Source organism: Diabrotica virgifera, chromosome 3, assembly GCF_917563875.1.
Source record: "Diabrotica virgifera virgifera chromosome 3, PGI_DIABVI_V3a".
Taxonomy (NCBI): Eukaryota; Metazoa; Arthropoda; class Insecta; order Coleoptera; family Chrysomelidae; genus Diabrotica; species Diabrotica virgifera.
In genome coordinates, this window is record NC_065445.1 from 132,604,417 (window position 1) to 132,620,093 (window position 15,677).

At 34.1% G+C, this 15,677-nt stretch overlaps 1 protein-coding gene across 2 annotated transcripts in view; it reads left to right on the forward strand.

The window, feature by feature from the left end:
* Positions 1-15,677, forward strand: part of LOC114340546 (glutamyl aminopeptidase-like) — a 278,341-nt gene that overhangs the window by 208,026 nt on the left and 54,638 nt on the right. For both annotated transcript variants that reach the window (XM_050645533.1, XM_050645534.1), the window contains exon 9: positions 15,026-15,114. In XM_050645533.1, the coding sequence (XP_050501490.1) occupies positions 15,026-15,114 (89 nt within the window). The remainder of the gene's footprint in view (positions 1-15,025; positions 15,115-15,677) is intronic.

Genomic DNA, 15,677 nt, shown 5'->3' on the forward strand with positions numbered 1-15,677 from the left:
CACCACCGATATTCTACACGACGTGTTTCGAGCTCATGTCAAGCTCTCGTCAGGAACATCTAGGTGGATGGTCGAGGTGTAAGAAAATGCTTTTGGCCTTTCTGGTAATAATAAAATAACCAGACTTCAGTACACTTGGTACGACATCTATATGAATTAAATCTATATGAATTATATATATATATATATATATAATATATTTGTTTATTATGGTAGGTGTTTTATTCCTTGTAACTAAAACGTATGTACATATGTACATACTATGTTTATGAGCTTTGTATGTATTTTGAACATATGTTCGATAATTCGAACAATTTGATAATCCGAACTACCCCTGGACCAATTAGTTCGGATTATCGACGCTATACTGTATTTATTTTTACAGATATACCTACAGTATGTCCGATCCAAAGAAAAAGTGCAGACAATACAATGTCGAATATTTGAAGTATGGTTTTATTCAGTCGCCTTCTAATAAGGCATTACCAATGTGTTTAATTTGCCAGAGAGTTTTCTCAAATGAAGCCATGAAACCTTCACGATTACAAGAACATTTGACCAAAATACATCCCGATAGAAAAGACAGAAATTTATCATATTTTGAAATGCTCAAAAAACAACATTTCAAACGTCCAACTTTAGCTAGTATCTTTCAGCAGCATCAAAGCAAGACGATGGTGGGCTACGTGCTTCTTATAACATATAACATTTCCTTACTTATAGCTAAATCAGGAAAACCCCATACTATTGGCGAAGAATTAATACTGCCAACTGTAAGTGAAGTTTTGCGGACTGTACTGCACCAGCCGGCATCTGATATTATTAAAAAAATTCCATTAAGCAATAATACGGTACAGCGACGAATTGATGAAATGTCTGAGGATGTGGAGCGTTCTCTAACTGATTATTTAAAGACTACTGAGTTTTCTTTACAGCCTGATGAGTCAACTCTGCCAAACAATGAGTCTTTACTTCTTGCGTACGTTCGCTTCATAAAAAGTGAAAAAATCTGTCAAGAACTGTTATTTGTAAGAACACTGGAAACAGATACTAAAGGCAAATCGATATTTGATGTTCTGGAACACTATTTTACAGATAAAGGTATACCTCTGGAAAATGTCATAACTGTTGCTACAGATGGTGCTCCGGCAATGGTTGGACGACACCGCGGACTGATAGCATATTTGAAAAAAGCGGTACCAAATATACTCGCCGTGCATTGTGTAATTCACAGACAGCATTTAGTTGCAAAAAATCTTAGTGATCGCCTTCATTGTTCACTACAATATGTAATTACTGCAGTTAACAAGATCAAAAGCAGTGCTCTCAATGATAGATTGTTTAGAAAACTGTGTGATGAAAACGACGAGAATTTTAATCGTTTATTGTTGCACACAGAAGTTCGATGGCTTTCGAAGGGTACCTGTCTAAAAAAATTTTATGATCTCTTTGACTCAGTTTTAGAGTTTTTTGAAAGCAAAGATGATTCTTTGAGAGACAATTTATTAAAATTTAAGAGCGATATTGCTTATTTAAGTGATTTATACGATAAATTTAATGAAACAAACCTACAGCTACAAGGTGATAATTTGAATTTGATCAAAGCAAAAGGAACTATTTCCTCGTTCGTGTCAAAACTTAATTTGTATAGGCAAAATTTAGGTCCAAGACAATTTCATCAGTTTCAAAATTTTCCTCTGTGGAGACAAATGATGAAGACATTCTGGTATATTGCCAGCACTTGGAAGCACTTCAAGAAGATTTTAGGAATAGATTTCAGGATATCCTTGGTCTGATTATTCCAGATTGGGTGCTAGAACCGTTCTCAAGTTTAGAAACAGCAGAATTATCACTACAGGAGGAATTGATAGAATTGTCAACAAATGAAGAGTTAAAAGTGAAATTTAAAAATGGATATCAAGAATTTTGGCTGCAATGTCAAATTTCAGTATTATATCCAGCTTTATGGGCTGCATCAAAGAAGTTTTTCATTGCCTTTCCTTCATCGTATTTAGCGGAAAGAGGATTTAGAATAGTCAGCAATTTATTAACAAAGAAGAGAAATAGACTGTCCATAGTGGAGCGCGGTGATTTAAGATTGCTGATGACAAGTATGGAACCAAATATTGACAGATTACTATCATTACATCAAGCTCAGCCTTCTCATTAAAAATGTTATATTATTATTATATTGTTTTTTATAATATGTATTTAAGTTAAAGTTTGATCAATACATGAATACTGTATTTTTGAATAAAACATTTTTTTTTTAATTTGTTGTTGCTTGGATTAGTTAAGGGGCCGTCGAATCATATTTAAGGTAGCCTTTGACCCAAAAAAGGTAAAACAATTGTGAATGAAAGTGCGTTACTAATTTTAAGAATGGAAGAGTTTTTTAAGGGGGGCGTTAATTATTTTGTTTTTGGAAAAATGGGCGGTAGGCCGAAAAAGGTTGGGAACCACTGACTTAAATAGTAGAACCTAAAAGAAAACGTTTGAACACTGTGCCGTCACTTTTCAGTGGCACATGCGTCGACAGTGACGCATCAAACTTTCCACTTCTGGACGGGATAAATAAATTAAAAGTTACCCTCCCTTACTAACAGAATTAATTTTTTTTATTTTTTAAGTTATATGTGATTAACACATAAAATTCAGCGTAATTTTAACCCACCACCCCCTTCCCCCTACCCCCACCATCAAAAACTTCATTTTTCGTTTTTATTTTTTTTTGGTGGGATATAATCAATTTTAAAATTTCAAAAAATTCACAAGCATAGCTGAGGATTTTATAAAACATGCCTATTTTTTATAGACCCATAGGCAGAGTGTACAGAACCTCAAAAAATTTAAAAAAAAAATTTCAAAAAAGCGTATAACTTTTTTTGAGGAATAGCTACAGGTCCAATTTTTGCTTAATTTTGTGTGTTTTATCAAACACTGTATTTTTAATTTTTTTCAGATTTTTCTGTAAGGCTTCCCACCTTCAAAAATCCGAAAAACTGTTTTTGGGGGGTTTTGGGGGATTTTCCCTATTTTATAGACTTCATAATATATCAAATCAATTTTGTTTTTATAGGTTATATGTAACTTGAAGTAAGTGAGTCCTTTAGAATATTTAAAAATCAGAAAAATACGTTCAAACCCCCCAAAACCCCCTTAAAAAAACAGTTTTTTGGATTTTTAAAGGTGACCAGCGTTACAGAAAAATCTGAAAAAAATTAAAAATATAGTGTTTGATAAAATACACAAGACTAAGAAAAAATTAGATCTGCAGCTATCCCCAAAAAAAAGTTATATACTTTTTTCCAAAAAAAATTTTTTTTAAATTTTTTGAGGTTATGTACACTCAACCTACAGGTCTATAAAAAATAGACGTGTTTTACAAAAGCCTTAACTATGCTTGTGAATTTTTTGAAATTTTAAAATTGATTGCATCCCACAAAAAAAAATAAAATCGAAAAATAAAGTTTTTGATGGTGGGGGCAGGGAGAAGGGGGTGGTGGGTTAAAATTACGATGAATCTTATGTCTTAATCACATAGAACTTAAAATAATGAAAAAAATTAAATTCTGGTAATAAGGGAGGGTATTTTTTAATTTATGTATCCCGTCCATAAGTGGAAAGTTTGATGCGCCACTGTCGACGCATGTGCCACTGAAAAGTGACGGAACAGTGCTCAAACGTTTTCTTTTAGGTTCTACTATTTAACTTATAGGGTCCCGTCGTGCTTAAAATGATTAAGAAATTTCACCTATAGCGGCTCCTATGTAGTCTATAAGTAATATTATTGTGGCAACTGACAATTTCAGTTAAGACAGTTTTTCAATTCTTCTATAAAACTGCTACGGTTTCAGCTTTAGATTTACGGTTCAGCTTACGGTTTCAGCTTTAGAGAGAAGAGGCGGGGCAATTATATGACGCTAGTCTAAGTGACTGAAGATTTTAGCTTTTTAGACTAAAACGTTCGAAAATTGTCTATAAAGCTGGATTTTTCAGCTTTTTAGAAAAGAGGGCAGAGACATTGAATTTCATTAGTCTAAGAAGCGCTTCTTAGCTAAGTGACTGGTTTTTTAGCTAAAAGGCTGATTCTCTAAGAAACTACGACATATATATGCGGCGTCTTAACTGTTCCTGATTTTGTGCTTCCCATCCGTTATTATAGACTTTCCGACTTAATATTGCCCAGAACTCTTCAATTGGACGAGCCTGAGGTAGGTTGGGGGGATTGTCTGCTTTCGGTACAAAGGTAATGTTGTTAGTTTCGTAATGATCCTCGCGTAATGCGATTTTCGTTGATCCTCGCGTAATGACATGAAGCAAGATCTGGCCAAAAGTCTATTTGATCATTTGCATGATGTGTGTTCACAAACTGAAGCAATTTAGAGAGACATCTTTGAATATAAATATTTGCGTTTAAGGCTTCGCCTCAACACCAATGTAGGGCTGTGAGATAAAGCCAGCCTCAGAAATTGCACACCATACCAAAATTTTGTCCTCAAATTTTTTCTTACTTTTGAATTTTATTTCATCAGGTACATTTTCGTAATCGTTCGTGTAAAACCCATCGTTACCCTTCATCTCAGAGTTGGACAAAGTAAAATATTTTTCATCGTCCATCACGATCAACTTGTTGACGAAATGCACTCGCCTTAACGTGCGGCAACATCTCGGAATTCTCTCTAATTGATCCTCTGTGTATTTTGGAGCTTTCCTTCTTTTCCGGTAGATAATATTGTTACTCGATAGGGTCCTGTATACTGTAGTCTTTCCAACATGAAATCTTCTGGCCAGTTTTCGCTGTGAGACCCCAATTTTGTTCTTAGCTGCTTCAATCAGTCTTGCCTCTCTTATATGGTTCAAAATCCGCGGTCGGCCACTTTTACGCAAGTTAAAACATGGTATCCCTTCTTCACATTCTCTGATTGTGCGATAAATTGTCGATTTGCTTATGTTTTGATCTCGATAAATATTAACAATATCTCGTTTCGACATTCGTCCAACCATATTATAAACACCTCGACGAATATCAATTTTATAAGACATTTTGCAGAGCACAAACCAAAATATTCTGCTTTGTTTATTAAATGTCAATAACTGATGACATTTCAATTCCATGGCCTTCTTTGTTAAATGCATTTTGCTTCTCAATCAGACCAGGTGAAATTTTTCCCAAAACTTTAGGACCATACGTTATACAAAATATAATGTGCAACATCTTCACGTCTGCCCCCCCCCCCATAAAAATTTATATGGGCGCCCGTGGTCACATGTGCCCAACAAAAAAGGACAGGAAACAAAAACACATTTGTGAAATATGCAGTAGAAATGTGTGTAACGATCACCAGTGGCGTCGGGCCGGGGGGCACGGGGGGGCCCCAACATTATGCAAAAAAAGAAAAAAATAATATAAATTATCTTTAAATTACGTATATGTATATGTTACAGTTCAAGTTGATTATCCAGTTGGAGTTGACTCCAACTAGTTGGAGTCAACTCTAACGGCTGGTTTCAGTAAAAGTTGATTATAAATATAAAATGAAGATTTACATTCAACATTTACTAGTAAAAGTAGACTCCAACTAGGAAAAGTATACTCTTCCCAATGCCATTTAGTAAAAGTTGATTCTGATTCACACAAACAGCCGATTCTAGAAATTAAATGTTACTGAATATGTTCAAATTAGTCTAGGCTGTATCGTCGCCATTGTTAGGTAAATTACTCCGATTCGAATTTTCTGCACAAACTTACCCAAAAAGAGGTCCTTATAACAAATCTACTGGGTGCCAGGCAGTACCTTGATCGATAAATTGTTTAAAAAATTTTTTTTAGACAAATTCGCAAAAATAATTTTTTCACTTCGAACAATTTTTTTTAGATCATTTGGGTTATTCTGAGCAAAAAAAGGTATTTTGTGATTTTTCTCTAAAATTGATTGTTGTCGAGTTATACGCGATTTAAAATTTGAAAAATGCGAAAATAGCCATTTTTAAGGCTTAATAACTCGGTTAAAATCCATTATTATGAAAGTCAGAAAGTGACCAAATCAAAGTTTATAGCCCCCTCTACAAGATCCAGCAGAAATTTTTGTCACTATTTTATTACATACTAAGCTTTATCTTTAATTATTAACAATGAGCGCTAAGTGCTTATTAGGCGGCCGTCAATGGTGAGTGCTAAAGAGATGCACCATTCCAGCCGTCCAATGGTGAATCTCACTCGCACTCACATTGACGGCCGCCTCAATACACGGTTAGCGCTCATTGTTGATAATTAAAAATAATATCTTATTAATGAAATAATGACAAAAATTTCTTCAGGATCTTATAGAGGTAGCTTTAATCTTTGATTTTTTTTAGTTTCTGATTTTCATAATATATAGTATCGTATGGCATTTTTGCCTTTCGGACAGTTCCGGCGCCAATTACATCTTTAACCCTGTTTCAAGTAACTAGTGTCGATGTACACTAGCCCAGGGGGACCGACGGCTTAACGTGCTCTCCGAGACACGGTGAGACGGCTCGTGTCATTATTGGAAATGAAAATGGTTTGTCTTTGGCAGGGCTCGAACCCACGTGCACTGGTGTATGAGGCCAGCGATTATGCCGTTACTCCACGGCCGCTCGCTCGACTTTCACAATAATTATCTTTAACCGATTTATTAAACATTGAAAATGGTTATTTTGGCGATTTTCAAATTTTAAGTCGCTAATAACTCGACAACAGTAAATTTTAGAGAAAAAAAGGCCCAAAGGATCTAAAAAAAATTTGTACGAAGTAAAAAAATTATTTTTGCGAATTTGTTTAAAATCATTGCTTATCGCCAAACGTCACTAAAATCATTCATTATTGTACTAATTTGCCCTCATTTTCGGTAGTAAAGTATCACTTTGTTGTATTGGAAGAAGAATGTTACTTTACCTGCCGCGATTATTAATCAAATTAACCGAGATTGAATATAAGTGGTCAATGGCAGCAATCGATTACTTATTTGAGTGAAATTAAAATTTATTTACTTTAATTATTAAAAATATTGTACAAAATTTATCTTATTATAATAAAATTTATGTCAAAAAGTAAAATTCTGTAGTGTTTCGCAATTATATTCATACAAAATAAATCAAAACTTTACAGATTTAGTAATTAGGTAGTTATACAATATTGATAACTATCGATTAAACATCAAAACCGACCATCGTGCAAAAGTCATCTGTCATTACTGTCATACGAATTTTTTATTTCGTCTAAAATTAAAAAAATTTCCTCAAAGTTGTAAGTAAGTGTTAATGTTTTTTATGATTGACGATACAATTTTGTACGCACCACCTCAATACTCTTTATCGAACGCGTCTGTTGCTCGCTTCGCTTCCTCTGCTCGTAATATCAGACTCGTTCGATAAAGAGCCAATTTACTGACTTGGTACATAAATAACTATTAAACAATTTCTCGACCACGGTACTGCCTAGTACCATCTGTCCGACAGCGAGTATAACTCCTCGTTAATTATAACAGGTAGAATGACAAATGAGGTGTCAAAGGAAAGATTAATATCCAAGGATGGTACTAAAGGTGACAAATTTAACCTAGGCTGTCTATCCGTCCATCCGCGAATATAACTCCTCCGTCATTATAACAGGTAGAATGACAAATCTTCTTCTTCTTCTTTTTGTATAGACATTACTTTGTTTTTTCAATGTGCCTCTAGTAAGTTGTCATTCCATCGTTTTCGTGGTCTTCCCACTGATTCTCTATTCCTCCTATTGGGGAACCGTCTCTCGCTGTCCTGACTACATTCTATTCTATTCTTCTGTTTCTTACCCAGTTATTAATGTTATCCACCTTGCATCTCCGTCGTATATCTGTACTTCTATCTCTGTCCCATAGAGTCTTACTATCGATTTTTCGAAGGGTTTTCATCTCGGCTGTTTCGAGCAATCTTTTTGTCCTCTCTGTGTCGGGTTGTGTTTCTGCCGCGTAGGTCATTATTGGTCTGATGACTGATTTGTAAATTCTGCCTTTCATTTCTTTTCCGATATGACAAATGATGTGTCAAATGAAAGCTTATAATCAAAGGATGGTAATATTCATTTTCTTCTTTCATCCATTAAATCCAATATTTCCTCTGTCATCCATCTTTGCTTCCGTGGTTGCTGTTTTGTGAGCATTTCAGTTGCCGTTGCAAGGGCGTGTCTGATTTCCTCCCGAAGGCGAAAGTTAAGGATGTTTAATTATATGACAGTGTGCTAAAAAACAGTGCGAAAAAGTAAAACCCATTTAAAATACATTGTTACTTCAAACACACTTTAAACCCTTCATGTACTGCTATCTATATTTACAATTTTCACACAATAAAACCTTTACACATAATATGAGATAGAGTAGATAAAAATTATTTTTGTGAATTCGGTTAACAAAAATTGGTTAAACAATTTTTCGACCGCGGTACCGCGTGACACCCTGTGTATTTGTTATAAGGATTGTTATACGGATGTACATATTTCTTTGAGTAAGTTTGTGCAAAAAATCGAATCAGAATAATTTACCTAACGGGGGCGATGTTACAGACTATACTAATAAGTAGTTGAAACGGCCAAAACAAAGAAACGCACACTCATCAAAAATGCACTTGAGATTCTCGTATAATCAACATTTACTGAATCGATGCAGTAAGAGTCAACTCCAACTAGTAAAAGTTGATTTAAATTTTTAAAATCAACTTTTACTGTTCGTTTCAGTTGGAGTTGACTCCAACTAGTTGGAGTCAACTCTAACTGAGAATCAACTTGAACTGTAACATATACACTAAAAGTTACGAATGAATAACTAATATAGATCCCCCGTTAGTCTATTTTTCTGTATGCATCTAATTTGATTCTGTGTGTGTAAAGTATGCGCGTGTTACAACTAAATTTACAAGTGCCGGTGAGCCGACTCTGGCCGGTTGCACCCGAGCTGGAGCAGCAGATCGAATGCACCCGAGCCCAGCCGACGCCTGGCGGAGGGATATCATACCAGCTCAGTGCGCGTGTGTTGTGTTGTGTAGGTGGTCGCCACGTTTTATTCGTTCAATAAGCTTATTGTTAATAGCTGAGCTGCTATTGTTTGTGTAATTTTTGCGGATGTTCGTTTGTTATCATGTCTAAGAAACAGTCCTCTGTACTAACATTCTTTAAAAAACTTGGAAATTCAAGTGAAAGTGTAAATGAAGATAGACATTTAGCGGGAAGTAGCACTGGAGGTAGCGTTGGTGATGAATCGCCATCTTGTTTACGCCCAGATCGTGATGCTACATTCCAGGGCGAAAGTAGAGATCCTTCATTGGGAGTACAAAGTGCAGATATTGCAAAAGGAGCATTTCAGCCTGTTGATTGTTTTAAGGTAAGCAAGATTCAATCCAAATCGAGGCAGTTCAAAGAATCCTGGTACAGTGAATTTAATTGGGTCGAATATAGCCCCATTACAGACGCTGCATTTTGTTACCCATGCCGACTATTTTGTCAACATAAGTCTGGTCGCGGGGAGGAGTCATTCACTAAACTGGGCATGAACAATTGGAAGAAAGCTTTGGAAAAATTCAGGAAACATGAGAAGAGTGAAATGCATCAAAAATCTAAACAGTTTCTCAATGAGTATAGAAAAGCAGGAAGCACGGTAGCAGATTCGTTGTCCTCGGCACATACTAAAATGGTTGAGATGAATAGGAGGTATTTAAAATTCATAATTGAAAACATCCTATTCCTTGGAAAACAGAATCTTGCCTTAAGAGGACATGATGAGAGTACTGCTTCATTTAACAGGGGGAACTTTATAGAACTGCTAGAACTGAGATCTACTGAAATGGAGGAAGGAATCCAAACATTAATGAAATCCCCAGTCCATTCATACAAAAGTGCCCAGGTACAAAATGAGATAATAGATTGCATAAAAAGTGAAATGCTTCAACAAATTGTCCAAGAGGTGAGTGAGGCTTTGGCCTACTCAATTATTTGTGATGAAACTACGGATATTTCAACCCGTGAACAGCTTAGCATTTGCATTCGATACATTACTAAAATAGATGGACACATTAAAATCAATGAAAGGTTTTTGGGCTTCGTTGATGTGTCAGACACTACTGGTGAAAATTTACATCACACTATTAAACAGTATCTGCAGCAGTTGGGTATAAGCTTAAATAAAATGCACGGCCAGGCATATGATGGAGCTAGTAACATGAGCGGCAAATTCAAAGGTGTTGCCTCAAGGTTCCAAGAAGAAGAGCCTAAAGCTTTGTACACACACTGCCATGCCCACTTGCTTGATCTGGCTGTTCCGAGATTTTGTGAAGAAATAAGACAGCTTCGGAATTGCTTATCCATAGTAAATAACCTGTATAACTTAATTAATGCATCAGCTAACAGGTTTTCAATATTTGAATCAATATGTAAGCAAAGCGGAGAAACAAAAATGAAAAGACTGGTGAGCTTGTCTCGAACTAGATGGACAGTTCGACACAAAGCAATCCATGTAATTCTAGAGCAGCTCCCTGAAGTGTACGAAACTTTGGAAGTTATTGCAAACGATGTATCAAATCGTAAAATTGCAGCCGAAGCTGATGGTCTAGCCAAACAAATCAGCACATTTGAATTTGTATTCAGTTTAAAACTATTGCACAGCGTTTTGAGTCAGACTGATATACTCTCCAAAGAACTGCAGAGTGAATCTCTTGACATTTCTAAGGTTTTTGCAAAAGTTGAATCAGTCATTGACTGTTTAAAACTGGACAGAAATGATGATGGCTTTATTCAGATGTGGAATGAGTCAGAAGAACAGTGTAACAAATATGGTATGAAAGGTTTGTCAGTTGAAAGGCCTTCACTACCACGCAAACGGAAGATTCCGAAAAAACTTGAAGCTAGTAGTAGCTCTTCAGATGCTGCATTTCATCAATCACCTGAACAGATGTTCAAGACTGACATTTACTTTGCTGCTTTAGACACAGTAATTGTAAACTTGCAATCTCGTTTTTCCAAGAACGATTATGATAAAATCAACTGCATTGCCCAGTTACTATTTAATTGGACCGAAATTGACAACAACGCTGTTATGGCAATCCAAAAGTTTTATAACTTGTCTTTAAGTTTCTCTGCACATCTTAAGTTTTTTCACTGTTATGCAAAGAACAATTTTGTCAAAACAGACAAAGCAACCACAAGAGTAACGTTCCAAGAGTTGGCTGATTTTTTTATTGAGAATGATCTTCAAGCCAGTGCACCAGATGTTTGGCAGCTACTAGAAATATCACTTTCGTGGCCTATCACAACAGCAAGCGCAGAAAGATCGTTTTCTACACTACGAAGGCTAAAGACATTTCTTCGAAGCACCATGACAGAAGACCGCTTAAGTGGGCTTGCCCTGATGTCTATTGAGCAAGAATTGACGTCTGAATACATGAAAGATAAAAAACTAGATCTGTTAGTTGACAGATTTTCAAATCTAGCCGATAGGAGGCTAATGCTTCATTAGAACTAACGAAAATTGGTTCGTTGAAAACCATTACTGTAGTTCTGTTCACCTTAAAACTTTGTCTTGCACACAAATTTGTTTTTGTGTTATAAATGTCCATGCAGTTATGTCTAGAATAGAATAAACTTGTATATTTTGAAATTGAGTCTTTTTACAATCCATCAATATAGTAAAATTTGATTAAAACCAATGTTTAACAAAAATACACATATACTTTACTTTAGTTCTTAAGTGGTAGTTTTCAAAAAAGTTTCCACGGGACCACCACTCCCCCCCCCCCCCCCGTAGACCCCGTGCCACCCCAAATTATTAGGTCACGCTACGCCTATGACGATCACTGTATAATTAAAAAAGTTTGTAAGTATCGCAATAAAGAAAAATAAATGACTAATCTATGGGTTTTTATTTTTATTGTTTTGCCTAATATTTAATAATAATTTAATTTGTCATATCAATTTGCTATTCTAGTTGGGAATAAGCTAATCTTGTGGCTTAGTGTCAACTAAAATAGTAAATTGATATGACAAAGTATTAATTTGTAAAAGTAAAATAATAATATTCTTATGACTTACGCGTTTTATTCATTTTGTAAAGATTGTTTTTGTCGGTACTTTATACATGAGCTGCTTATTACCATAATATTTTCTCAGAAGGGTTTTCACACAATAATGAAAGGCAACAACACCGTAATCTTTTTCCAGGGTATGCGTAAACATCAACCCCTCTTTTCAAATAAAATGGCCTGATAGATTTACAAAAGTTTTTAGTTATTAAAAAATGGCCTGATAGATTTACAAAAGTTTTTAGTTATTAATTAAGTATTTATTTGGCTCCAAATGTTTATTACTTGTGAATAAATATTTTTTCTACAAAAGTTTTCTTGCATTTGATGCTTAGATGGATGAGTGGAGTGACAAAGAAGGATAAAATTAGAAATGAGTATATTAGGGGAAGTCTATAGGTGTGGCACCAATTGATGCCAAAATGAGAGAGCATAGGTTAAGATGGTTTGGTTATGTTCTACGTCGAGACGTTAATCACCCAATACGAAGAATAGTTGAAGTGCAGATTCCTGGAAGGAGTAGGAGAGGAAGACCAAAGAAGACCTGGGGGGAGACGATAAGGCAGGACATGTTGGTAAAGGGGATTAACATTGATATGGCCCAAGACTGAATTGTGTGGGGAAATGCAATTAGGGAAGCCGACCCCGCATAGGTATAAGGCAAAGAGAATGATGAAAGTGAAACGAACGTCGATGTGTATAGTATATAGTAGACCGTATACACAATGTATATACACATCGACGTACGTTTCACTTTATGTTTTGACTTAATTTGTTTGAAAATGAATCGTAACGCATGGGCAAAGATAACATGTAACAACTATATTCGATATCACACATAGACCAGGGCGCATCTGTAAAAATATTAGTTCATTTGGACGTTGAGAAGTGGCTCAAATTTTTTTGCAGAAATTGCTTGAAAATAGCTCAAATATTAATATTTGAGTTATCCTCCCTCTCAAAAAGGTCCGGAACATTGTTTAAATAATCAAAATGTCAAAAAATGAAGGAGAAATTCGATTTTTTTATTCGTTTTTTGATTATAACTTTAAAATTATTCATTTCCGAGAAAAGTTGTACTAGGATAAAAGTTGCGTAACTAAATTTCCTACAATATAGAATTGGTTAAAAATTTAAAAAATAGTCGCCCTTGTTGCAAAATAGTAATAATTGCGAAAAAAAACCATACAAAACAAGTATTCGCATTTTACGTTTTTCAACCATTTATGCTACACTTAGGACCTTCATATTTCACCCAGAAAAACTTTATGATACAGTAAAACACTACTGTAAATTTTATTAAGATCGGTTTAATAGATTTTGCAATCCAGCTTTCGCCAAAAAATTCATTTTTTCAAAATGTTACAGGACTGAAAATACAGGAGATAGCAAGTTGAAATTTTTTTGGCTATAGAAGTGTACTGTACCTTTTATTTGCAATTTCCAAAATTAAAATCGATTAACTACCACGGCATCAGGAATTTTTTAAATAAACATTAATTATTGGTGCTACGCGCAGGACAGCAAATAGTTTGCTCTGATTGGGCATGCCAATAACCTTTGATAATGATTGATACATTTTAATTTTTATTACATTTCGATATAAATAAATAAATTTGTTTATTGCAAAATAAAAACAATACTCTATCCTTTGAAATAACACTTTTATTAGCAAAAACTTTCTTTGTTAATATATTTTAACTTAAATAATAAAAGTTTATTATTTTTAAACATATGCAATTGTTTAAACAATATTTCACAAACAATAATAAAATTAGTTTGATTTTTGTGGAATTAAAATATTAAAATACAACAAAATATAGAGTAAGAAAATAATATATTAGATAAAGATTGGAATAAATTTTGGTGGAAATTAACTTTTGTGAATTGAACACGGCTGTGCTGCGTGTAGCACCAAAAATTAATGTTTATTTAAAAAATTTCCTGACGCCGTGGTAATTAATCGATTTTAATTTTGCAAATTGAAAATGAAAGGTACAGTACACTTCTATAAGCAAAAAAAAATTCAACTTGCTGTCTCCTTTATTTTCAGTCCTGCAACATTTTAAAAAATCAATTTTTTTGCGAAAGCTGGATTGCAAAATTTATTTTGCAAAATCTGTTAAACCGATCTTAATGAAATTTACAGCGTTGTTTTACTATATCATAAAGTTTTTTTGGGTAAAATATGAAGGTCCTAAGTCTAGCATAAATGGTTGAAAAACGTAAAATTCGAATACTTGTTTTGTATGGTTTTTTTGCAATTATTGCTATTTTGCAACAAGGGTGACTATTTTTTTAAATTATTAACCAATTCTATATTGTAGGAAATTTAATTGCGCAACTTTTATGTAAGTACAACTTTTCTCACAAATGAATAGTTTTAAAGTTTTAATCAAAAAACCAATAAAAAAACGAAATTTTCCCTCATATTTTGACATTTTGATTATTTAAACAATGTTCCGGACCTTTTTGAGAGGGAGGATAACTCAAATATTATTATTTGAGTTATTTTCAAGCAATTTTTGCAAAAAAATTTGAGTCACCTCTCAACGTCCATCTCAAAACAGATGTACCCTGGACTGACAAGTTTTTATCACTTTACATAAGAATTTAATTCCTGATCGTTGGGATTACTTTTTTCCGCTTTTTTCACTGTATAATTAGTTAACTAATTATGTTGTTTATTTATGTACCTACATATATTGATTTATAGTTATATTGCAATCTTGTATAACACAATTATTGTTTTATTGCCATATCTGCCCGAGAATCGAGTTAAGATACGAGCTAAACGCTAGTCTGTTCGCTAGTCAACGACCGAATCCCGAAGCCTGAAAGGGTCTTTTTTAATATAAATTGATCTTGATTGAACTTGTCGGTGATTTATTACGTGTCATTTATTACTTATTTACAATTTGCTTGATCCCATACACTTTTTTTTTCACTTTTCTAGTGCTACTAAATGGACGATTCCTATTAGTTACCGAGCTGATTATTCTAATGATTCAAAACATATATGGTTTCATAGAGAAATGGATGAATGTAAGTAATAAATATTATGTTAAAAATAATAAGATAAATATGCCTGGTTGGATCAACAGATCTTAAGGGCGTAGGCGAAAAAATGTCGCCCGTCAAAATGTTCAATGTGTTTTTAATGTATTCATTTTTTTAATCCTGAGAAAACTACTAAGTATTTTTGAAAAAGTTAAAAGCATAATGATAGACTACGTTATTACCGAGCGTAGAAAGTCCCTGAAAAGTTATATAATGTTTGTTTTAGTAAGTTACGTGGGTGAAAAAAAAAGAGAAAATTTAGTGTGATTTTTAATTTTAAATATCTCATTCAAAAGAAACTTTTTGTTTATTTTAAGGGACTTTCTCCCCTCGAGAATAATGTAGTCTTATATTCTGTTTTTAAATTTTTCAAAAATATTATTAGTTTTCTCAGGATTCAAAAAAATGAATACATTTAACATTTAACATTGAACATTTTGACAGGCAACATTTTGCGCCTAGGCCTTTAAGCTCCAGCTCAGCCTAGCTCACCTTATATTGCAAGAATTTACATTTTTATAGTAAAGGCGCGTTTACATGTATCCAGT